We start from the raw sequence: 25,635 nt of genomic DNA, 5'->3' as shown, positions 1-25,635 counted from the left end.
TCATTGTAAAAACCATTTTCATGAATTATCACAACTTATTTTCTTTTTGTGAAATCAAGATAATTAATATTGTTCAGATAACATAACACTTTGAGTTTCTGTTGATTAAGTCAGTCTTTTTGTATTAACTTAACGTATTGGTTACTTACCTTTTAAAGTTAAACCAACTATATATTATATATATACACTCACCTAAAGGATTATTAGGAACACCATACTAATACTGTGTTTGACCCCCTTTCGCCTTCAGAACTGCCTTAATTCTACGTGGCATTGATTCAACAAGGTGCTGAAAGCATTCTTTAGAAATGTTGGCCCATATTGATTGGATAGCATCTTGCAGTTGATGGAGATTTGTGGGATGCACATCCAGGGCACGAAGCTCCCGTTCCACCACATCCCAAAGATGCTCTATTGGATTGAGATCTGGTGACTGTGGGGGCCATTTTAGTACAGTGAGCTCATTGTCATGTTCAAGAAACCAATTTGAAATGATTCGAGCTTTGTGACATGGTGCATTATCCTGCTGGAAGTAGCCATCAGAGGATGGGTACATGGTGGTCATAAAGGGATGGACATGGTCAGAAACAATGCTCAGGTAGGCCGTGGCATTTAAACGATGCCCAATTGGCACTAAGGGGCCTAAAGTGTGCCAAGAAAACATCCCCCACACCATTACACCACCACCACCAGCCTGCACAGAGGTAACAAGGCATGATGGATCCATGTTCTCATTCTGTTTACGCCAAATTCTGACTCTACCATCTGAATGTCTCAACAGAAATCGAGACTCATCAGACCAGGCAACATTTTTCCAGTCTCCAACCGTCCAATTTTGGTGAGCTTGTGCAAATTGTAGCCTCTTTTTCCTATTTATAGTGGAGATGAGTGGTACCCGGTGGGGTCTTCTGCTGTTGTAGCCCATCCGCCTCAAGGTTGTGCGTGTTGTGGCTTCACAAATGCTTTGCTGCATACCTCGGTTGTAACGAGTGGTTATTTCAGTCAAAGTTGCTCTTCTATCAGCTTGAATCAGTCGGCCCATTCTCCTCTGACCTCTAGCATCAACAAGGCATTTTCGCCCACAGGACTGCCGCATACTGGATGTTTTTCCCTTTTCACACCATTCTTTGTAAACCCTAGAAATGGTTGTGCGTGAAAATCCCAGTAACTGAGCAGATTGTGAAATACTCAGACCGGCCCGTCTGGCACCAACAACCATGCCACGCTCAAAATAGCTTAAATCACCTTTCTTTCCCATTCTGACATTCAGTTTGGAGTTCAGGAGATTGTCTTGACCAGGACCACACCCCTAAATGCATTGAATCAACTGCCATGTGATTGGTTGATTAGATAATTGCATTAATGAGAAATTGAACAGGTGTTCCTAATAATCCTTTAGGTGAGTGTATATGTATATTATATATTAAATGTTATATCAAATAATATTTTGTTTCATTAATATTATATTATCTTAAAAATATACTTGAAAGATTCGAAGTTCAATACAAGTGCACATTTTTTTTACACACATCCATGAGTACAAGATGACTCCCGTAAGAGAAAGACTGTTCATTTTAAAATCAGCTAAAAGTAATGTTTGGGTCAATGTAAGTACTAAAAGGCATTAATCTTCCGTTTTGGTTTCTAGAAGTTGATTTTAGTTGGTTTTTCCAGCAGGACTTTACCTCTGTGCAGCAGCCACTCGCTGACGGCCTCCGTCACGTCGAACGACAGCCACTCGCCCTCCGTGCGGGTGCGCACCACCTTGCTGTCAATGTAGCGCTGCGTGGGAGACGTGAGGTCTTTGTGACCTAAAATCTACAGAAACAGGACAGGCATCAGCACAGGTCAAGCACAGATTGCAAACGTGCCCGTCTAGAGCGGCACCCTGTCCAGCGCCTCAGCAGCGGCTCCCTTCCTCCCAGTGGAAGCTCCCTGATTGATTAGCCAGGCCTGGGAAATGCTTGGAGGGGCTGCGGTGGCGGAAACAGATGCTGGACAGGGTGCACTGTTATTCCTCTGTTTACGTTGGACAGCACAGCTCTTAATGCGTAAAACACTGCTTCAGCTGCAGCGGCTCAGCTTCCCTCCATCAGGCCGCGGAGGTGAACGTGGGATGGAGAGGCTCAGACGGAGGCCAAAATGGAGATTGTTAATTGTAGGGTTGTTAGGCTGGAGCTACAGGGGTCTGCTGTCACTTTGGGCCAGTTTGGAGTCTAGTTACACAACTGCTGATACGGAGATACATCTCCACGCTGAACCACGCTTGATTGGTTTAACAGGAGGGATATGAGGGATCTATTCATTTAGTACTAATTAAAATACTCTAAGATTTTGTTGAAAGAAATTAATAGTTTAATTAATCAAGGATGCATTTATAAGACCTTTATAATGTTACAAAATATTTCTAAATAAATGCTGTTCTTCTTTCTATTCATCAAAAAACCTGAATAATAAAATGTATCACGGTTTCCACAAAAAATATGAAGCAGCACAACGGTTTTCAACATTGATATTAATCAGAAATGTCTCTTGAGCAGTAAATCAGTATATTAGAATGATTTCTGAAGATCATGTGACACTGAAGACTGGAGTAATGATGCTGGAAATACAGCTTTGAAAATTCAACTCATTACTTTTTACACATGCAGTACATTCACATCAAAACTGTTATGTTGAATTGTAATATTATTTAAATATTGTTTATTTATTTATTATTATTTACAGTGTTTACTGTAATTTTGATCAAATAAATGCAGCATTTGTAAGCAGAAAATACTGTTAAGAGTCTTTCTGGCTATTTATACAATGAATTAGAAACTCTCTTCTGTGATGAATGAACATGCTTTTCATTTCTGAATTAATACTGATTTTGATTTATTTTTTTGTCAAAAATGTCAACCTCATTAAAAGGATAAAATTGTTGAGAAGAAACCCTTATTTAGTAGTTAATCATATTCTTGTATTTCTTTGAAAAAAAGGAAAATATTTCTTTAAAATATTTTTATAATGTAGGAATTAATTATTCCTGATAATTGAAAAAAGTCACCTTCTGTAATGAACTTTTTTCATTTATGAATTATTACTGATTTTGATATCTTTATGAAGAAATTGTAATACTTTGTCATTTACTTTTTATATTATGTCTTAAAAAATATACATTAATTAATAATAATAAATCATAACCATAACACATCTTCTGTGATGAACGTTTTTAATTTGATGAACGGTTTTGAGGACACAAATAAAAAATGTCAACCTCATTTGAAGCAGTTCGGTTAAATTATCAAAAAACATTTGAAAAAATGTATCCACCAAATAAATGTCACGTGGTCAATAAAAATAATTCATGATATTTGGGAAAAAGGTTTGGCTTTCTATTTTGGTCTTGCGGTTTGACAGCTTGAATAAAGTACATGCTTTACAGTGAAATTGCATATCGTATTGTTCCTTTTAATCTTTCAGAATCTAATTTGAGCTCATTCACCATTTGTTTATACACCAAACATCAAACAGACACTGCTTAGTTCATTCCTGAAGTGAACTGTTGCCAGTATGACGATTAGATTCACTATTTGTGACTCCCTTCTTTAATTAGCCAATGTAATAGCTATATTAAATTTGTTATATTGCACTATATTTTCAGTACTGAAGTTCACTTTAATTATAACGACTGTATGATCCTGACCAGCTACAACAGGATCTTTAGCATGAGTAATACAAATCGGATCAACCTCTCCCTTCCATGCGAACTCCTTTTAAACCCTCCCTAAGACATTCACCATCTCTGTGTTAGTGGGCCAGTGTTTACTGCACCTGTCATGACGGACCTGACACATGAACAGAGAGGAGGGGAGCGAGGTTAAACGGAGAGGCAGGTGGGAGGCGAGGAGAGCGGACCTCGACAGCGCTGGGATTTTATTTAGCCCTCGAGACCCTCCGAACTCTAAATCACCAAACAGCATTCCACGCTCAGGTCTCTCCACGCACACATAAAACCCCGCTGATCGATGGGCCGGGGCCCTACAGCACCCTTAAGATAAATAAACGAACATACGAGGACAGAGGAGGAGGAGAGAGGTTAAAAAGTGCATGTGTGGGCGCTTTCACACCGCGTACACAAGCCTGTTTGACGTCACTGTTTGCTTGGTGTGAAAACAGTTTTTGGACATGAGTGTGTATTAGTGAACCGCAGAGTACAAGTGACCTTAGTTACTGGTTCTGGGTTACTTTACCAGTTCAGTCTGGCATTGCATTTATAGCTCAGAAGACTAAACCCCTCTATTGTGTTCCAGTCATTGTGACCTGGGGCCTCATGTATAATAAATGCATAATATGTATAATAACTCTCCGTAGATTTCATCCTAAAAGTATACGTACACACAAAAGTTCTCAGATTTATAAAAGCATGCGTACGCCAGAACATGCGCAAAAATCCCTTCATAAATCCCAGTCAGGGGAAGATGCGTACGTGCATCTCCACCCCGTCTCCTCCCAGAAATCACCATATATGGAGCTAGTTTTACGATGCATAGCCTCATCTGCATATCATTTCCATGCATATTCCCATCCACGCGACACCATGTTTAACACCGTCAAAGGTACAAGACGTTAAGGAAATATGAAATACGGACTAAATGTCATTTGAGCCACATTAATATTTATTGCCAAAATCATCCAGAATGTTTTAGAATAAATATCTCAAAATATCCATAAAAACATATCTGTTTAGGTCTCAGATAAATAGCCTATTTTAGAATATATTTGACTTCATTCTTTCCACTGACCAAATAGTATTTCAATTATTTTAAACAACTCAAATCAAATCAAATTTATGTGGTTTTGCTGAAAAGCTGAACATCTTACGCCATTTATTACAGTGTAAATACAATTGTCTGACTCGTGCGTCACTGACAAAATATTTTAAAAAGGAAACAGGCAAATCCTACCAACCCTTGTATGTATATATATTAGTGCTGTCAAAAGATTAATCACATCCAAAATAAAGTTTTTGTTTACATAATATATGTGTGTGTACTGTTTATATTTAATATATAAGCATAACATATTTTTCTTAAATATATACATGCATGTGTGTGTATTTATGTATGTATGTATATATATATATATATATATATATATATATATATATATATTTTATAAACATATTAAAATACATTAAACATTACATTACAGCAGGGTTTCCCAGTTTAAGAACTTAATGTTTAAGGTTTAATGTAAGAACTGCAGTGGGTTTAATAAAACGTTGATAAAAGCTCATAATTACTGCAATAATAAAAATATTAAATAAAATTAATATAAATATTTTATTAGTCTACATAATGTGACCACTATCCAACATTGGAAAACTGTAAACATGCAAATGTTGTTGTTAAATTACTTTATAAATATTAACTATATATATAAATATTTTATTTTATTTTAAGGGGTTTGGTTGACAAACATGTTTGGGAATCCATGCATTACATGAACAAACATTAATAAACAAGAAAACAACAATGATGTTACATACCCAAAGTCTGCCAGTTTTTTTTCTCCATTCTGGAAGTATTGACAAAAATAATATTCTCTAATTTCAAGTGCTTAATTTCTGGAATCTGATTTTGTAATCCAGATTACATGACGTCAATTACTACCCAGTTCTGCTCACAGACAACTAGTTATGATTCTTTCTTGTATTTATTTCAGCTGTATTCCTATAGCATAAATAAAATTGCATACATAAAAACAAGTGTTCACATACATTGAATATAGGGCTCTAATGTGAATATTTTGTCTTGGATGTTTGTGATGAGAAATGTTTGCGTGCTTAATGAAATTTCTGAATTTTGATTTTGCTATCTTGGCAAATCTGAGAGCAGTTTGAGATCTGAGATCTCACATGTGACTTTCAGAAGAGATTACTGGGGGTTTGTTTTCAGGGGAAACATCTGAGAAGCAGGGAGCAAATAATTTCCATCTCTCACCCTTTTTTAAGCAATACTGCATCAGCAAGAGTGACATGATGCTCTTTTTGTCCGGATCTATTAATTTTTCTTACGTACAATGACTTGAATACAACTCTTTTAGGATAAGCATGCTATATATATATATATATATATATATATATATATATTATATTTTAAAATAACTGCTTAGAATAATATTTTAATTTAAATAATTCTATGATTTTGACATTAATTTTTGGTCATAAATTTGAAACAACACTGGAACTGGCATGCTGTCCTCTAGAATCAATACCTAGTGTATGGTATTAGCTGTTTCAAGAATTGATGACATAAAAATATGAAGTAGTTTGGATCCAAATAGAAAACTGTAACAAGAGATCTACCGAGGAATTGAACCAAGTGTGAAAACAGCTCAAGATAGTTCATGGAACTGAATGAATGGATGAAGTCAAATGAAATGCTATGATGCTGAAGGGCTGATGGAGAGGACAGGACTCACCTGGTAAAGCTCAATCCGCTGCTCAGACACACGGGCCTTTGAGTTCTGCAGCCTGAAGATCCTGAGCTCTGCCTTCACCAGGTTCGAGGCGTTCTTCTCCATGGAGCTCACGTCAAACCTGAGCCTCCTGAAGTACGGGTTGTAATGTGTTGGAGAGATGACATCTGGAACAAACAGTGAGCTGTGTTACTGACCTGCTAAGACACTTTATGTACTTGCATGTGTGCAAAGAATCCAATCCCTCTACCAGTTCTGCACACCATAATTTAGTTATTTTGTATATATAGTAGTTAGCTTATTGGATGAAGCTTAATGTCAACATGAAATTTAGGGAGTAGTTGCAGGATTGCTACTCCCCTACATAAAAACAGGTTTACTGAGTGTGCACTTGCAGTGTACTTAAAATCTGTCAAATCTGCAGATAATATAATATCAATGAAATAAACAGCCACTTAAGCGTTTCGAAAGAGATACACGTTCATTCGTTCACTGTTTGACACACTTAATACATTTTTTAAAAGTGCAATTTGTAGTAATGTCAAATCAAAAGTTTACTTTATAGTACATTATAATCATAATGTGTTGAGAACTTTTTTCTTGTGCTTTAAAGACACTTTTTTTATCTGACTGACATACTAAAGCACGCGTAAAGTACTTGATTATAATTTGAACTATAGTGCATTATTAAATATTACATTTGAAGTTAATATATTTTAAACACACATTAATTATATCATCATTACAAATATGTAATTGCAAATATATTTAAATACACCAAATACACATTTCAATAGAACTGACATTAAAGCATATTTTAGTACACTTTTAAATTATAGTTTTATTTTTAACCCTAAATGCCTGTCAGTAAATTCGGCAGTCAACTTTAAACTTGAAGATTATGTGAGTATATTTTACAACAATATATTCTTCAGTCTTTTTACTTATGTTTAATTCAAGGTGTAACTTCCCATTTCTTTCTTTTTGACTGGGTTAAAAAAACCAAAAAAACAAAACAACCCCCCCCCAGCTAATTAACACTATAAAAACATGATAACATAATTGTGAAAATAAAAAAAAACAGGGTTATCTGTTTATGCAAATAAACTCTTCATATATAGACCTACTTAAGTGGGTCAGAAAAGCAAGCTAAAGTTCAGTTAACTGCATTTATTAAATTTAAACTAAAATTCATTTAACTGTAAATATCATGCAGATTAGGGATTTATTTTCTTTAAAGTATATTATTTCCATAATACAGTAAGTACTCTTTTCTGCATATTTCTCACACAGCTGATGGCACTCGAGGCGTTTAAACTATTTCAAACTTTCACTGTATAAGTCTTGCAGAGACAGTGAGCACTGCTGCAGTGATGTCATTTTTTACGTGCGAGACCTCACGCTCGTGGGGCGCGTCGAGGCGTAGTGTGTACACTGAGAGTGTGATGAAACAATAGCGGGACACACCTCTGGGGCCGGGCCGTCACGCGAGGGTCAGCTGCGGTACAGAGGCGCTCCATATGGTTCCTGAGTGAACCCAGTAGCCCAGCACTCACACAGTACTCCAAACCATGTGTGAACGTCATGTGCTTTGACAGGCCCCGTAAACACACACACACACACACACACACCGCGAGTGTGCCGAGAACCATGTGTGCAACAGCGAGATGGGAGTGACACTCCGACACACAGTAGCTCAACAAATTAACAAAGACAACCAAAGCCACATGCACAAATGTGTAAGCGAGCTCCTGACGGGTCGCTGTGACACCGCATGAATTACAGCGGTGTGATGCCATGTGACACGCAGCGATACACTCAGTTTGCTCAAAACCCTGTGTAACTAATGTGTTTTTAGCATGAGCTTCGCATGTTCCCCATATGCGGGATTTTTTTTTTCTGGACAAAATATTTGTGAAATATGCGCTAAATTTATGTTGTAGTGAAGCTCAATGAAATGCAAATTGAAAATATATTTAATTTCAATCTTCATATACCAAAATATATTTCAAAATGTATTTCAGGGCAAGAAAATGCAATGCAAATGTCTATGGAATAGCCTAAAGTTTATATTTTTAAATGTATTTATATTTATGCAATTAAATATATAAAAAAATTGAAAAAAAAGGTTTTCAAAAATACACAAAATAATATTTTGGTAGAAAATATATTAATATAAATATATTTTGAAATATATTTCAGCAAATATATTGTATTTTTGTATATATATATATATTTAAAAACATTATTGCCGCAGTGAGTGTATGAGGCCTGCAGCTCTAAACGGAGCCTGAGCGTTGCACAGAAGTCAGGGATTACAGAGGCTCAACTGTTTGTTTAATAAGCCTACACAAGCAGGACGTCCGTCCACATGAGACGGACAGAAGAAAACATTGGGCAGCTGACGTGACTGTAAGAACAATCAGGGCTTTGAAGGAAAACTGTGAATTTTCACTTCAAGAGAAGTAACTTTATTACAGGGCTTTCTGGAGTATTTTATTCAGAATGGTCAATTCGCAGTATTTTGTCATCAGATATTTTTGTAAATTGTATAATTGACCATTACGCCAGGCAAACTCTCTCATATCACTCTGCAGAGTTTTCTTATAATTCATATTTAATACATAAGTATACCAAATGAATATGAAAGTATGTTAAATGTGACCATGGACCACAAAACCAGTCATAAGTGTAATTTTTTTTAAATTGAGATTTAAATATCATCTGAAAGCTGGATAAATAATCTTTCCATTGATGTATGGTTTGTCAGGACAATATTTGGCTGAGATACAACTATTTGGAAATCTGGAATCTGAGGGTGCAAAAATGAAGTTCTTCGCAATGCATATTACTAATAAAAAATTAAGTTTTGATATATTTACGGTAGGAAATTCACTAAATGCATGGAACATCATCTTTACATAAAAGAAAAATTGATAATTTTGACCCATACAATGTATTTTTGGCTGTTGCTAAAAATATGCCCCAGCGACTAAGGTCGAGGGTCACAAATGTGAGTGGTCATGCCCAGCTTGCCACAATGCAACTATGTTAGAGTTGTTTTTTTGGGGGGGTACCTCTTAATAGTTCTAGATGGTTGCAAAGGTGTTTTGAATGAGTTATAGTGATGCTTAGCCTTAGCTTGGTTCTTAGCAGAACTCTCTTCTTATCAAGAGCAAATTATGGGAGGATTTGTGGGTTTCACTGAGTTCAGTTGTACAAAATAAATCAACAAATCCTGTTATCATGTTTGACTTTATTATAAATTACATATCAGAAGTGCAGTACTGTTCAAATGTTTAGGGTCGGTAAGATTTACTCATTTTTCTTTTATGTTCTTGAAAGAAGTCTCTTTTGCTCACCAAGGCTAAATTTGTTTTTATCAAAAATACATTAAAAACAGCAATATTGTGAAAGATTATTACATTTTAAAAGAACTGTTTTCTATGTGAATATATTGTAAAATATAATTTATTGCTGTGATCAAAGCTGAATTTTCAGCATCATTACTCCAGTCTTCAGTGTCACATGATGCTTCAGGAATTCTAATTCTAATTCCTTCTAATATTTTTGCTTATTGGTTATTATTATCAATGCTGAAAACACAATCTACTAACACTGACCTGAACCTAACAGTCAACTAATACTCTAATGAGAGTTAGTAACTTATAGTTAGTATAATGTCTGAAGTTGACTACCAAAATAAAGTGTAACCATTGGTTGTTTATTTAAAAGTGATGATGGTTTCTGTGTTTTATGTGTTTGCATAAGCGACAAGTGTCAGTTTTCCATTGCTCAAGATCTCAAGCACCAAAAGTCGATCTTTGTAAGGGTTTCTTCTTTTGACCAGCTGAACAGAAGAGCCAAGTCCAGCACACTTCTCTGAAGCGTCCTCCCTCCAGCACACTTACAATGAGGCAGCGTAAGGCGCAGTGTTTACATCTCGACTGCATGAAAGGCTCTGCTGTGCTGCTACTACACTGGACGCTTTGAGCAGGGTTCACTGAAACCACACTCCGCTGTTCACACACAAGTGAGTGCACACATACGTATGATGATACTTCTAATCTCTCTACAACACAAGCTCGCTGTCACCCTCAGTCCGCTGGGGAATATGGGTTGAGTCAGGAAGCAAACCGCTGATTTACACAGATTCAGTAGCAAACCGCTGATTTATACCAACGTGACATAAAAATGATTAGTCGCATGTGGTGCAGCTCTGGTCTGAACAAACTCATCAGAACCACATTAACGTGCACGGAGAGACTGTATTGTAATTGCACAGAAAAATCACAGAAAATAATAGAATGTGTGAAGACTTCCAAAAGTGATACGTACTGATTATTTCACATAAACAGAGCAGAATATATAGGTCATGGTTTAATTGTTCCCAAGTGGCTCCAACGTCAAATTCCAAAATGAGATGTTAATGACCTTGTAAGTCTTTGCAAACTCAGTGATTATTTCTTTCTCAAAAGTCAGCCAACTAATCAGATTAGAGGAAGTGCTTTCCAGTTTTGGGTTCACACACTTAAAAAATATTTAGGCCTAAATGTAAGATTTATGTATTTGAATTGCATGTAAAATGTCCATCCATTACACATTTTTATGCACTGAAAATCATGGCAAAGTTTATTTGACTATTTGATTTTATTTAAATAATCATATTTTCAAAATGCATTTAACCAAATGGTAACACTTTACAGGAGGCCTGTATTTATAATGCATTATAAGGGTATTATAATGCAAGCATAATGATTTCCAAACAACTTTATTATATGTTGTAGCATCCGACAAACAATCAAAACCACATAGTTACAATACATTATAATACTTATCTATTACAATGCATTAAGGATACCCTTATGATGCATTATAAATGCAGGTTTCATCTGGTGATATAATGCATCTTAAAAGTTATTACCACAAATAGGTAGGTATTAAAATGTACTTATAAGGCATTATGCATGAATTATAATGCATTATAAATGCAGGCTTCCCAAACTAATTTCTTTATGTTCATTGTGAAAAGAAAATTATTCAGTTAAAAAGTTTGAATACGGCTGAAACAACCAAGATTCAACTACAATAATCAAAGCAATACTGAGATTGAACCTAGTTGGATTTATTGTGTATTTAAAACACATTCAGGTTAATTAGTACTATTACAGGAATTTATGCATGCTTGACAAATATGCACCACATTAAGTTTATTAGCCTGTTTGTGTTAAAACTAAATGCATTTTTATGCAATTCAATTGCATAAATCTTAATTGCAGAACAATGTTTTTTGTTCGAGGTGAGCTTGTGTGATTATTTGTGTAAAATTAGCACATATGAGCTGACTTTACAGGCATTTTAATAGGCAAAGCTAACACTCTCAGCTGGGTGTGTTTTCTTTTTGATCACATACAATGAAAATATCTCACAAGGGCTTATTATTCCCATCTAAGGAATTTTACAGGCTTACGTAAGCTCGTTGATAGCACCTTATTACCAAGTGCACAAAAAATGATGTAATGTAAAATAATGTAACCGTTTTTTTAATAAAAAGAGATAATGCTGGAAAAAACCCTGTCAGATGTGCTGCTGAAACTGAACTGGTTGAACCCGATACGAAGCGCCCACAAAGAGCAATAGCCCTGATGATTGATTCACATCTCGCACACACACACATTTCATACACACTAATAATAACAAAGAGCCTTTTTTATGTTCCCATAAATCACTCGTCAGGTTTGTCATTGCAAACACTTGGATCTTAAACTCAGGAAGTCTTCGTGAGTGAGGACCACTTGTGATGTGCGCCAAAAAATATGCACAGCGGCTTGATCTCACAAGAGCTTCCTTCCTGAGAGGAAAGACGCTACAGAGCTGCACTGTGGCCAACACCACTTGTTTAGTTAGCAAAAAACACTTATCTGATGCTTTCGCACATAATTCCAACATACAAACCTCAACTGAACCTCTGTATGCACATCTGTGAAGACATGAGATCATGTTTGTTTTAAAGCCCTGCCGGTGTATAAGCTGCTTACCCTACGCCGAATATACATCTTGAAGGCATTAGGTAGTTAAATAGATACGGATCCCGGTTACTGATCTGCGTCCCTGAATGCTCACTGATCAAACACCTGTGCCAGGAAATGCCTCCCAGTGTCCTCTGCTCTGCCACTGACCCCAGTCCTACTTCCTGTGTGCTGGATTTCCTCCGGGCTTTAATTAACAGATAGATTAGTGAGCTTGTCTGCTCGATGACACGGCTGTCGGTCCTTCAGTCTCAAAATAACTCCTGTTGCTGACTGGACCGTCCCTCTCTCTCTCTCTCTCTCTCTCTGGCTGGAAAACGCTGTCAGATGTGTGTTTGACAGGGAAGGAGTTAGCGTTTGAATCAAATTACACAAACACATGAGTGTACACTTTCACTTTTTCACTATCTACATTACAGTCAAACGCCCAACTCATCATCCACTACAGATGTTCCAGGCCGTGTGTCACGGGCCTCATCAGAGGCCAGAACTCTTCATCAGTGATCCGTGAAGACTCCTATACAAGAGCTGGAGGGAAAAATATGTAGCTTCGTTAAAGGAATAGTTCACCCAAACATTTTCTGAAAATGTATTCACCCTCAGGCTGTCCAAGATAAAGATATAGTTAAATAAATAAATAAATAAATCAACTTTCTAAATAAAACAGAAAAGGAGAGTCCACACCACAGCTATAATGATAACAATATCACTGGAATCACTTTCAGAACTTTTTTTTTTTTCTAGCTGATGAATGAAAAATCATTGACAGCCAATCAGAATCCATCCTGCTTCAAAGAGCTTGACCATTTAAAGTGGCAGACACCAAAACTGCAGTGCACACTTATAAAAAACAAATTGTTATCGTGCATTGGTGTAGATGCTAATACAGTTATTTTTGCAGTTAACTTTATAGTTATCATTCATGGTGTGAAAGGGCCTTAGTTAAGGACAGAATTTTTTTTCTGGAGTGTCTATTTACACTAAGTGCAAATAGCCCGTCTTGTTGGCAAAGGCTATTTACTTTAACTCCGCCCACTAACGTGTGATTGGGTTAGTCAACACTAAAAAAGACAATAATTAAGCATCAGTTTCAGTGGTGTAGATGATAAGGCGCATGCTTTTTGACGCGATCGACCCGAGTTCGAATCCGCCTTTTGCCGAACTTTTTTCTCCCTTTTCAAATCTCATATCGCATCAGAAAGGCATTTATTTTCAAAAAAAATGAAGGAAATAATCAAAAAGTTGAAAATAAGAGTATCGGGTAGGGTTAGGGTAGGTGTAGGGAGGGCTTTGTTGTCCCAATAAGGTGGCATCCATTTAATAATTTGAATTTAAACTATAATTTACACTCAATACGTTATTATTGCGTACTGTTTTATAATGTACTACAATACTGAGGTGCAGATAATTGACACTATTTGCAGTATGTAGTATAAATATCAGAAAATCCTGCTATTTTAACATAGTGTAAATAGAATCTATAGCTATTTGCACTAAATAGCATATCTTTAAAAAAAATACTGTTATTTGCACTTAGTGTAAATAGCATCTATCTCTATTTACACTTAGTGCAAATAGTCACTGGCAAATTTTAATTGTATACACATAGTATTTTAATCTTAAATACACATGCAAAAACAGCATGAGAGCAAGAAAATGTTTTTTTTTAAGAGAACTGAAACAGCTAAGCATACAACAGAAGAGCTTTCCAACAACAAAAAATCCTTTTTAGCCTTAAATATTACAATACACAGAGACACAAGCTTACTTATGTTTAACACAGAATAACTGTTTATATTATTTGCAAAGGTGTAAGTATTAGTTACCGTGGAGACCTATGGCACAGCATGTGGCTTCAATAAAACTATGACATTAAGGGGCTTATTTATGGGGCTATATTAGTTTTCTCAGTTTTTACAAGCAGTGAATTATGAGGAAAATATTTGAACGTTTGTTCACATTCAAAAGACTCGATCCTGATTTATGAGTCCGAGAAATTGCCGGATGCAACCGTTCGCAACCTCCGTGTCACTTTTACCATTTGAAAATGGAAACTGAGACCGAATACTGGTAGCACTGTGCTAAAACTCCGGGAAGGAGAGCGGAGGGAAAGTATTTGACCTACTTTAGAGCATTTCTCACTTCTGTAAGACATGCTCTCGGATTCCCCCATTCCCTCAGCGGGACTATCCTGCACTCGTCCTGTCCTGTGAGGGTCAGAGAGAGGAAACAGGAGAGCGCAGGCTGACCGGAGGCAGCGAGGAGGACGCCGCAGCACCCTAGGCTGCTGCTCAGGAATAACATACTAATGTAGTAGTTACATTAGTACTAACTTAACGACATATTCAGTAACATGACAGTGGTTAAGCTGTTTTCAAGACATTGTTGCCTTTTCAATAATGAGCTACTTTTTCCTTTCAGTGGAGCACAGCATGTCAAAATGCTACATCATTGTTTTTGTTATATTGCATTGCAGCTTACTTACAGCACTTACTGCGGTAACAATCAAACACACTCTTGAAACGCCTTCTCTGTCTTAAATGAAAAATGATCTATTGTCGTGAATCGGCTCGTTCAGATGATTCGTTAAAATGAAATTGAAAAAAAAGAAAATATGCACTAGCATTCAAAATTTGGGATCAGTAAGATTTTTTTTGTAAGATATTAATACTTTTATTGAGCAAGGGTGTTTTAAAATTGATCAAAAGTGCCAGTAAAGACATTTATAATGTTACATCTCAAATAAATGCTGTTCTTTTGAACTTTCTATTCAACAAAGAATCCTGAAAAAAATTTATATATCACAGTTTCCACAAAATATGAAGCAGCACAACTGTTTTCAACGTTGATAATAATCAGAAATGTTTCTTGAGAGTAAATCAGCATATTAGAGTGATTTCTGAAGATCATGTGACACTGAAGACTGGAGTAATGATGCTGAAAATACAGCTGCTGATCACAGGAATAAATTACATTTACTTTCTTTTTTTGTTCATTTAGCAATATAGAAATATAGATTTACATTTAAAATATATTAAAATAGAAAACAGTTGTTTTACATTGTGAGAAGTGTGCTGATGTAATACAACCTTTGTGAACACAAAACACTACTCTTAAAATCCGACCCCAAACTTTTGAACAGTAGCATATATGAATTATGTTATCATGCGACATAAAAATATATCACCACGATATATTGCCCTCCTCCCCAGTTGTGTTTAAACCACTACATACAATTATGTTCGAATGTAGAGATAGATAACAACATGCTTTTTTCCAAGAAGCTACCATGCATTTTTAGGATTTTGGGATTCTGAGAGTGGTTCACGTCTTTGACATACACGTGGCAATAAGCTATTTTTTTCTTTTCTGTCAATCACCAGTTTTAGGGCTGTCTACCTCTCTCATCTTATGAAAATAGACACAATGTAGTGTGCATTAAATTGAGACAAAACTCCAGTTAAGTGTTCAGACAGAAGAGAAAGGGGGAAAAAAAACAAGCTGGATGAACTAGACTAGAGAATCTTTGGCTGCAGAGGACGAAAGAAGTGGGAGCTGCTTTTTAGAAATGCAAAGAAAAGCCAAGACATTTTGAATGGTTACCTGCATTCCTCAAATCAAAAAGAAGACAAAGGACTTCAGTTACCTATTCATGCATTGTTGAAGACATTGTTCTGTTCCTGTCTGTTGTTGTATGTACAGGACATTTGCAAAGTTGCACCTGCTAGTAAACACTGTTTTTCCGATCTCAAACACTCACTGTGTGAAAGCAGCCAAAGTAGCTTCCAAAAAACTGCCGCTGAGAGTCGAGACCTTGAGAGGCCGAACGGAAGCCAGATTATGCAGCGAGGGCAGAGGAGTGGGAATGAGACGAGAAGGGAATGCTGGGAAAAAAAATGAAAGACTGGGAAAGAGTGGGAGGGAGAAAAGAGAGAGGACGGGGACAGAGAGAAGACTGAGAGGGAAAACAGAAAGAAGTGAGGGAATGTGAGATGGAAGAGTTCTTCCCTCCACCCTGACGCTCACCTGCCAATAGCAAATTGAAAACAACTCTGTTCATAATCCCTGGGAACTAAAAATACCCCACACTTCTGAAGGCCCTTCCATGAAGGCCGCTAGGCCCGCAGGACTCGTTCTGAGCAACCGGCCAACACACACACACACACCAAGAATAATGACAGACAGAGAGCTGGAAGAATATACATTTAAAAATGAGTTTGCAATGCAGAGCTTTAAAGCACTTCTAAAGAAAATGTGAGAGGTGCTTGCCATGCAGATATCGGTGCCACAATACTAGGGTGCTGATACTTTTCTTAATGGCCAAAAAAATCCACTTTAGTCTCTATGTGTATATGACTAACAGGCTTCCCTTAATTTATGCAATGAATGTTTTTCCACCTGTTTTCTTAAGTAAAAGTAAAATATAATGAATGGCACACCTCTCCTCAACAAGCCTCGTGATTTTAGCAATTATACAGTATCTGTAGCACAAGTGGTGATGGATACTTAATACTAGGGTTAAATCCTTAACCCCGTAAAGCCTGACATTAAAAAAAAAGTCAGAAAGAAATCTATTATTTTAAATGCATTTTTAAAAACACAGGTTATTGAACCTTTACACCAACAACGTTTAAAAAATGCATGTGTTTTTTGGTATCATATTTGATACATCAGGCTTAAAGGCCCAAACTGAGCAAAATAAGCAATTTGGTGCAGATGCTGATATTTATATGGTCAGATGAAATTTTGGGTAACACTTTAGAATACTGATCCTTTGTTAATGAATAACTACACAGGAACAATTCACTAATGCACTATTAACATTGTAGTAACTACTATTACCTAACAAGAAACTATGATTATTGATTTAGTAAGAAATAGCGCTCAGTTGAAACTGGTAGTTCACTATTAGCGAATCAATAACTACTATATTTTATATATATCCTGGAGAACTACTAAGAACTACTGTATACAGGTTCATAATGAATGTGAATTATGCATAATGTATAATTAATTCTAGAATGAAGATCATGGTAACCCACTAGTAATGACTCAAGAATGATCAAATTCTTCTACAAGAACGACTAACTACTTGGAGCAGTATTCTAAAGTGAAAAGCATCATAACTCGCTAATATTGACTGACATAATTTTAAGCTTTTGAGATATATGTACGGTTTTGGATAGTAATGACTCAAGTGTTACTACATCCTTCTGAAGAAACTACTAATTATTTGGATCAGTATTCTAAAGTGAAGATCACGGTAACCCACTAGTAATGATTTAAGCGTTACCAAATCTAGCAAAATGAATTACTAATCAAAACCTTACAAAAATGTTAAAAGTTTACAATGACTTCAGTCATTACTAGGGAGTTATCATGATCTTCACTTTAGAATACCGATCTGAAGAATTTGGTAATACTTGAGTCATTACTAGTGGGTTACCATGACCTTTACTTTAGAATTAATTATACATTATGTATTATTCATATTAATTATGAACCTATATACAGTAGTTCTTGGGGAGTTACCAAATAATGCAAATCAGTGAGCTCTTTATAACAGAATAGCAAATACTTACATAAAATGATAAAAAATATCAACACAATGTCTTAGTTAGATGATACTTAAATGCTTAGTTTGATGATCAAAACATATGATGCAATACAAATATGATTGAGAGATGAACAAACAAACGTTCCTCAAAAGCCTGATGATCATATTGGAGATTCACTGATTTTTCTAAAAAATGACATCTGTAGAATCAAGTAAAGCCAAGCTGCTTCAGTCCAGTAAGTGTTCAGCTGGAAATATTACCAACAAAGTTACTCTTATCTTTCATTTATAAAAATCAGTAAAGATTCGACAGCAATCTGAATCACAAGCTGAACAAATAGACTAAAATAACTTTTGCTTTGCAAAAAAGTATGAACTATCAATCAGATGACAGAAGGCATGCGTGCAACAGCAAAGTTTGATCATGTTGATCATTTAAAGGCCTTATAATTGTGTATCAGACACGATACAGTAGGTTTTATAGGGTTAACTCAAAGATGAGTAATAGTAACAGCAATGCTGGCCTTAGCAAACACCAGTAATAAGCTGAAGTTGTGCCCACAAACACATCTTGTCTCTTTCTGCCTTCCATGTCAATGACATTTTTTGTAACCAGCCAGGACCACCATGAAATTTCATTGGTCAAAAATCCTGCTCCACATTTCTGCGTGTTAAAATGTCAAATATGATTATGTGGCATCAGACAATACTTCACATTCAGTATGCACAGTCTTTGGAAAGTTAGTATGCATGGAAGTGCTCTAGTTTCTAAGCTCTCAGAGCATCTCGATCTTCCTTTCTCACTTCTTTCGAGGCCCCGGACACATAGATGGGCCCCAGATTTCATTCCCACACAGTGCTGTACTCTTGTTAGAGTATTGTATTACATGAGACCTGCACTCTGCCTGTAAACAGTATAAAAGCGCTGGAAGAGCAGTTGTTATTCTTTCACAATCCCACTCTCTCTCATCCTTTACTCAAACTCTTTCTGTCTCTCTCCCTTTCACTCTTTCCCTGTTACGCAATGCAGTTTGGCTGTCACTAACTCCCGAGTAAAAGCAGAAGAGGGTCCAGGTCTTGCGTAAGTACAGAGTCCCCCTTTGTCGACAACAACCCCACTCGAGAATCTCACCAAGAGATGTTTGGTGGCTCAAAACCAACTCTCTCAAGGCAGCTTTGAGGAAACCTAGGGTTTTGCGATCAGGATGTTCTGTATAAACACACAGGCGGCAAATCTGCACTCGGTCTACTCCTAATGCTCGGATCCAACTCGCTACATTTCTCCCCAAGCTTTCATAATGTCAACAACTCGCACTCGCATCTGAGGGAACCCATAGAAATGTGCAAAAAGAGCAGACGTTCATAAATAAATAGCTGGCGGATAATCTCGTGCAGCTAGAGCTCTGACTGAACAGCAAATGTCTGGTTCACATCGCAGCTCATTCTGGTAAAGAACCGCCCACTTAGACAGGAAAAGACTGACTGACATATAAAACAATCAGCCACTTCTTATCTTCCATTTAGATGCATTCACATTATGTAGACTATAAAAATATATTATACCAAAAAAATCGCTGTGAAAAAATGAAAAAAGAAAAATTTGGAGTCAGATTTCAAATAATAATAATAAATATAGCTGCAAGCAGCGATAACCGGGGTTCAAGTATTTTAAGGGCTTTTAGGTTGTATGCTTTTAGGGTCTAGGCCAACCTGGATGTATAGCTGAACAAAATGGTAAACTTGAATTAAATGTGATTTTAAATGTTATAACAGTGATTTTATAACATCTCCATAAGAAAACCCATGAACAGTACCGTTTTAGTGTTTAATAAGCCCATTAGTGGTCTTCTGCTGCCATCTTGTGGTTATACATAGCAATTTTTAATACAACACTGTGTTTTTAAGCTTTATAACTATTACAGTGTTATTTTTGCCCAATCGCTCTTAAATTTTGCATGCTTGTTTAGAATGAAATCATGCATCATTTTACACAGCTTGTGGGCTTTCTTTTTTTAATTAAGAGGCCTTTGGTTACACTATGTAAATAACATATTATAAAAGGACAGGTTTATTGTTGTCCAAATGCAAATATTCAACATTATTTAAATAATTAATGACCTTACAGAGCCAAAAAATCTTGTTAGCGCCAACTAGTTGCCAATTTCTTTCAAAATTCTTACAGACCTTTAGGGCTATGGGTCAAACATGCCCACCGAGTGTCGTTCCGATCAGCCACTGTTAACCTTGTCAACCCTAGGTGCTCAAACTTCAAACTTTTGAGATATGCCAATGTCCTCATAGACACTTATGGCACATTGGACAAAGACATGGCATACCAATTTTCAGGTCAATTGGACTAACGCTTGCGTAGTTATAGCCATTTTTATGTTTTTTTCCATTTTATAGTGGCACCAAGTGGCAGAGCTGCACAATTTTGTTTTATTATTTGACCAAAGATTGAGCTCTTATACACGTGAATTGAGTTTGGTGAAGATATCTCATTTTGTTTACGAGTTATAGCCTTTTTCGTAAAATTGGCCCTCCGCTTTCGAACGTTTTGGCGCCCCATTGTGACAGTGAGTCTAAATTTCTACTTTTTTTTGCTAATTATTGATATTCACTGTGCAGAGAATTTTTCTTCACTGGTTTGGTTCAGATTGGGTGAAAAACCTAGGACTAGTTCACAAAAGTAGGTTTTGGACATTTGGAATTAGATTTTTTAGGCTTTTGTCCGCCTTGACCCAAGGATTCCAAAAAGGTCATTTTTGAGTCTACGACAAGCGGTTTAGGAGCTGTGAGCAATTTTGATTTTTTTTTCTGCTGTAGCACCACCCATAGGCCGATTGGGGCGAACCATTGCGCCTGAGTAGCGAGCCAGACTACTACCTTCAGACAAAGTTTCAGCTCTCTAGGCCTTACGGTTTGTTCTGCACGATCAGTTTTAGGGAATAATAATAATAATACAAATCCTAACAGTTACAATAGGGTTTCAGCACTTCGTGCTTGAACCCCTAATAATACTTTTATTCAGCAAGGATGCATTAAATTGATCAAAAGTGACAGTAAAGACATTTATAATGTTACATTATAAAAGATTTGTTTCAAATACATCCTGCCTTTTTGAACTTTCTATTCATCAAAGAATCATGAAAAGAAAAAAAAAACAATTCAGCATATTGATGATATTAATGATGCTGAAAATTCAACTTTACATCACAGGAATAAATTACATTTTAACATATATTCATATAGAAAGATATTTTACATTGTAATAATATTTCTCAATTTTACTGTTTTTACTGTATTTTTAATCAAATAAATGCAGCCTTTATAAGCAGAAGAGACTTCTTTCAAAAACATTCCATAGATATTTGAAATTATGGGTCAGAAAACTCTGATTAGAAAGATTTTTTCCTGACACGGAATATACATCTAGTTTACTTGTTACGAAGCACCTCAGAAAAAAAAACTCATTGCATCAACCTGTTGCCTTGTTTCCAAAGTGCTAAAACAAACTTTTTCTCTTTGAAGTTAAACTCAGCCAATCAGATTAGAGCTTGCCAAAACGAGAAAGTGCTTTCCAGTTTTGTGCGCAACAAGCATCTGTGGGTATCAAAGCTGGTGGACGACACGCTCTGATTGGCTGGCTGTTCTCTGTTCAAAGCTGCCACTGGGGCGCTACCCTAAGGTATAAAAGCTAAAAGGTATATCTTTGTATCATATTTACCCCAAAAGGGTACATATTAGTACTTTAAAGGTACATATCAGTATCTAAAGTTGAAAGGGTACCACCCCAGTGACAGCTTTTGTACAGCAATTTTTTTTAAGTGTACACAAATCTCACAAGTTTTCTCCCCGCAGGCTGCTCGAGATCAAGCTCCATTTGTCTGCATCTTTATCACTGGAACACGTGCCCCAGAGGAGCTGACGTGAGTGGCTGTGGCAGACCGTGCAGTGGAGGTTCAAGCGCCCGCCCTTGGCCCACACGCTCTGGTGTGTTGGGTTGTTTTTGGGATGGCCTGTCCGCACGCCTGTGTTTATTTACAGAGGGAGAGGCGCTGGGAGATCTCTCAGAGTCACTAAACATAATCCGTCATGCACACGCACCGGCCTCCTCTGGAACATACACAAATGCTGACACACTTCTTACACCCATGCACTCCAAACACACTCGAGAACAACTTCAACTTTCTAAACAAGCATTGCTGTAGACGTACAGCATTTGGACACACAGAAAAACCACTGCAATGGTTCAAAAAGCAAGTGTTTTTGTTTGAAAGAAAGATAGTACAAGTAGACTTTTCTAAAATACTGTAACACTAGATCTTTAGATTGTTGAGCTACTATTTACTCATTTTCTCATCTATCTATGATTCATTCGGCATCGACTTGTGAGTGTATTTATACAGCAAGAATATTCTCTGGAATATTTTGTTATTTGGGTAAAATTAGCTCAGCTCCATTTGCCATATGTAACAAATTAGTTTGTGCACCCTGTAATTTTCTCAGAGATAAAAGAGCAACTTCTGTCTACAACTGTGTTAAAAGGCACAAATTATTTTGCTCTTAAACTAACAAAACGGCTGACCTCAGACGAGCAGAAATAGCAACAAAAGCAATACTGTTGAAGCGCCTTTAAATTTAGGGTGTTTGCAAACCTTTTCATGACTGTGTGTTTGCTTAGAGACAAAATCTCACTGCCACAGAGTTTCGGGTAACACTTCATAATAACTTCATCCACGTACATTACAACATTATATGGCGCTTAACAAATCACTACCTAATTTACATTCTGATGAAGTAATGATAACCCGATTCATGCATTTTCACAAACATTCCTTCGCTTGGTTGTACAAGAACGACTGATATGTTAAGCATAATGTGAGCCGTCTGGCACCGACTGCGGTCATTCTTCATTTTGAGTAATATTTATGTTTATGTTAGTATGTGTAATGTACAGGAGATAATGTATATTTACTCAGCGAACTAGGTATCCTGCTATACATTCACTTAATTTATCCGTAAGGTGATTAAATAAACACATATCAAACACTGTACCAACTTATGCAATGATTAATGTTCTATAATAAATCATTTAAAGCAGCCTATATGGAAACTAGAAACGTTTTTTCTACAATTACTGCACTGAACAAGCTGTAAGAGCTCATTTCTAGAAAAAGCACAATATTACAAACCAAAGCAGTGATCAAGCCAATCTGAGACTGCAAAGCTCAATTTAGCTAATTAATTTTATGACAATATAAATTAAAGCAACTATATACTGAATAACAGCCAGCATGAATGATATTCAAGCCAAAATTTAGTTTTTGCATTTAAAAGTCTCTTACAGTGCAATCATGAGTCGCATAAAGGGGACAACGCTATGAACTTTAAAAGCCGTGTCCAGCTGTTTTTGCTCAATGACTCACTGTCATTTTTTTTTTTCTTAACAGGTTAGGTGTGTTAGTGGCAAAAAATATGGTGCTGATATCCAGTGCAAACAGAGAGCATACTTCAGCAAGCACTCAAAGCGCATATATACCAAGTCATATGCTCTTGAACAGCATAAACCACACAAAGTCATAAAACGGCTGCAACATAAACCATTTCCTAGAGCCTGGTCCTGGTGCACAGAGGCAGCCTTGTGTTCCTGTGTGTTCGGTCACAAGGGAGCTCTGTACTGGGCTCCAAGAGACCTGCATTTACAAACAGACCGGTGGGGCCACGGTATGTTAGCATTTATGCATGCATGGACATTTAATACCATAGCGAAAACATACGGACCTGTTGAGCTGTATGGGACATTAGGTTTAATGGACGTTCCTGCAGGACGGACGATATTTGAACGAGCTGGTTTGTTTCTTAAATAACAGGGCAGAATAATCTATATATCAAGAGAGCGGCTGTAAATAATGGGTGCTGTGTGTATGTTTACTGTTGGAAATTTCACTGTGTGAATGATGTATGAGCAACATTATAGCTACTAATAAAGCAGTAAAGTTGAAACTGGATGCAAATTGGTGCAGCTCCTAAAAATAAAGATTCAATCATTTTAGAGCCTGGTTTCAACAGAGAACCTTTTTACACTCCAATAACTTTACTGTAGTAGGTCTTAAAAAAACTATCATTGCAAGAACCTACACTACTATTGAAATGCTTGCCGTAAGATTTTATTTATTTAATTGCTTACTGTTTTCAACATTGATAACAATCAGAAATGTTTCTTGAGCAGCAAATCAGTATATTAGAGTGATTTCTGAAGGATCATGTGACACTGAAGACTGGAGTAATGATGCTGAAAATACAGCTGCGCATCACAGAAATAAATTACATTTTAAAATAGAAACAGGTAAATTAAATTGTAATAATATTTCACAACATTACTGTTTTTACTGTATTTTTGATAAGATAAATGCAGCATCGGTGAGCAGAAGAGACAACTTAAGCAACTTAATGTACTTTTCAAACAGCCAACTGAACCAAAAGATTTCGACTGTCCTTTAAAATTTCATATGACGTAGAAAATAAACTATTCTGACTGAATAGTTCCAGAGTTATCATTTCGTAATAGAACAAGCTCTGACTCTAATGGCTTTGACAGCTTCATATTTGTCCATTATAAACTACATTTCTGATGACTTTCCAACTAATTTGCGCTTGTCTGATTATTTTTCTTTTCATTACTAAACTCTGATTCTGTTTCTGATTCTAATTCAACAACCTCCCAAAGATCATTACGCCTGCAGTCCAAAAGGTTTGAGGATGTGCAGAAGTGTCAATGTGCAGATTAGCAAGTTAAATCTTCAAAACAAAGGCTCCAAAAGATGGTTTTCGCATAGAAGAACCATTGCAGGTTTCCAAAAGAACCTCTCAGTAACAGTTCTTAAAAGAATCGTTTTTGTCCTATTGTGAAGAACAATTGAATAATCTAAAGAATCTTTTTGCTCTACAGGTTCCAAAAAACGGGGTTTTCGGAGCTATGCCATAGAAGAACCATTTTTGAAGAACATTCTAATATTCTGAAGAACCTTTTTCAAATATTAAAGTAGCTTTTGTGCTACTGAAGGGTTCCAGGGATATTACAGATTCTTCAAGTAACCATAGATTCCAATAAAGAACCTTCATTTTTAAGAGCGTACAAGGAACAATCAACTGCAATCAAACTGTTCCATGGATGTTAAAAGTTCTTCAAGGAACCATAGATGCCAATAAAGAACCTTTATTTTTAAGAGTGTTGCATTTTATGCTGGTGCTTTACAGACACCCAAAGCGGAAGACACCGTAACAATGCAACAACTTTTTAAGCTCTTCGATCAGAAGAGAGTTCTCCGCTGAACCCAGGAGCCACAGAAGAACCTTTATTTTTAAGAGCACGTGAGATCGGCTGGAGGTGGGGGTGCGGGGAGAACCTCTCCAGTGACTCCAGCTCCACACCCCAGCAACAGTGGGTCTCAGGGTGGAATTTTCCATGGAGCATGTGGCACGGTGCGGAGCAAACACACACTCCTCTCTAGTTTAAATAGTGCTGTGTGGGCTCTGCCAGCGCTCTGTCTCCGCATGAGCCCCACTCTATCTCTCTCTCTT

At 36.6% G+C, this 25,635-nt stretch overlaps 1 protein-coding gene across 1 annotated transcript in view; it reads right to left on the bottom strand.

Annotated features, from left to right (window-relative positions):
- Window positions 1-25,635, bottom strand: part of LOC306887332 (transforming growth factor beta-2 proprotein-like) — a 38,934-nt gene that overhangs the window by 8,049 nt on the left and 5,250 nt on the right. The window contains exons 2-3 of the mRNA XM_079444986.1: window positions 6,469-6,632; window positions 1,686-1,818 (exon numbers count right to left, since the gene is read on the bottom strand). Of these exons, the coding sequence (XP_079301112.1) occupies window positions 1,686-1,818; window positions 6,469-6,632 (297 nt within the window). The remainder of the gene's footprint in view (window positions 1-1,685; window positions 1,819-6,468; window positions 6,633-25,635) is intronic.

This window comes from Barbus barbus (assembly GCF_936440315.1).
Source record: "Barbus barbus genome assembly, chromosome: 21".
NCBI classification, from domain to species: Eukaryota; Metazoa; Chordata; class Actinopteri; order Cypriniformes; family Cyprinidae; genus Barbus; species Barbus barbus.
The sequence above is the reverse complement of the archived record's forward strand: the minus strand, read 5'-3'. Positions and strand labels throughout refer to the sequence as shown.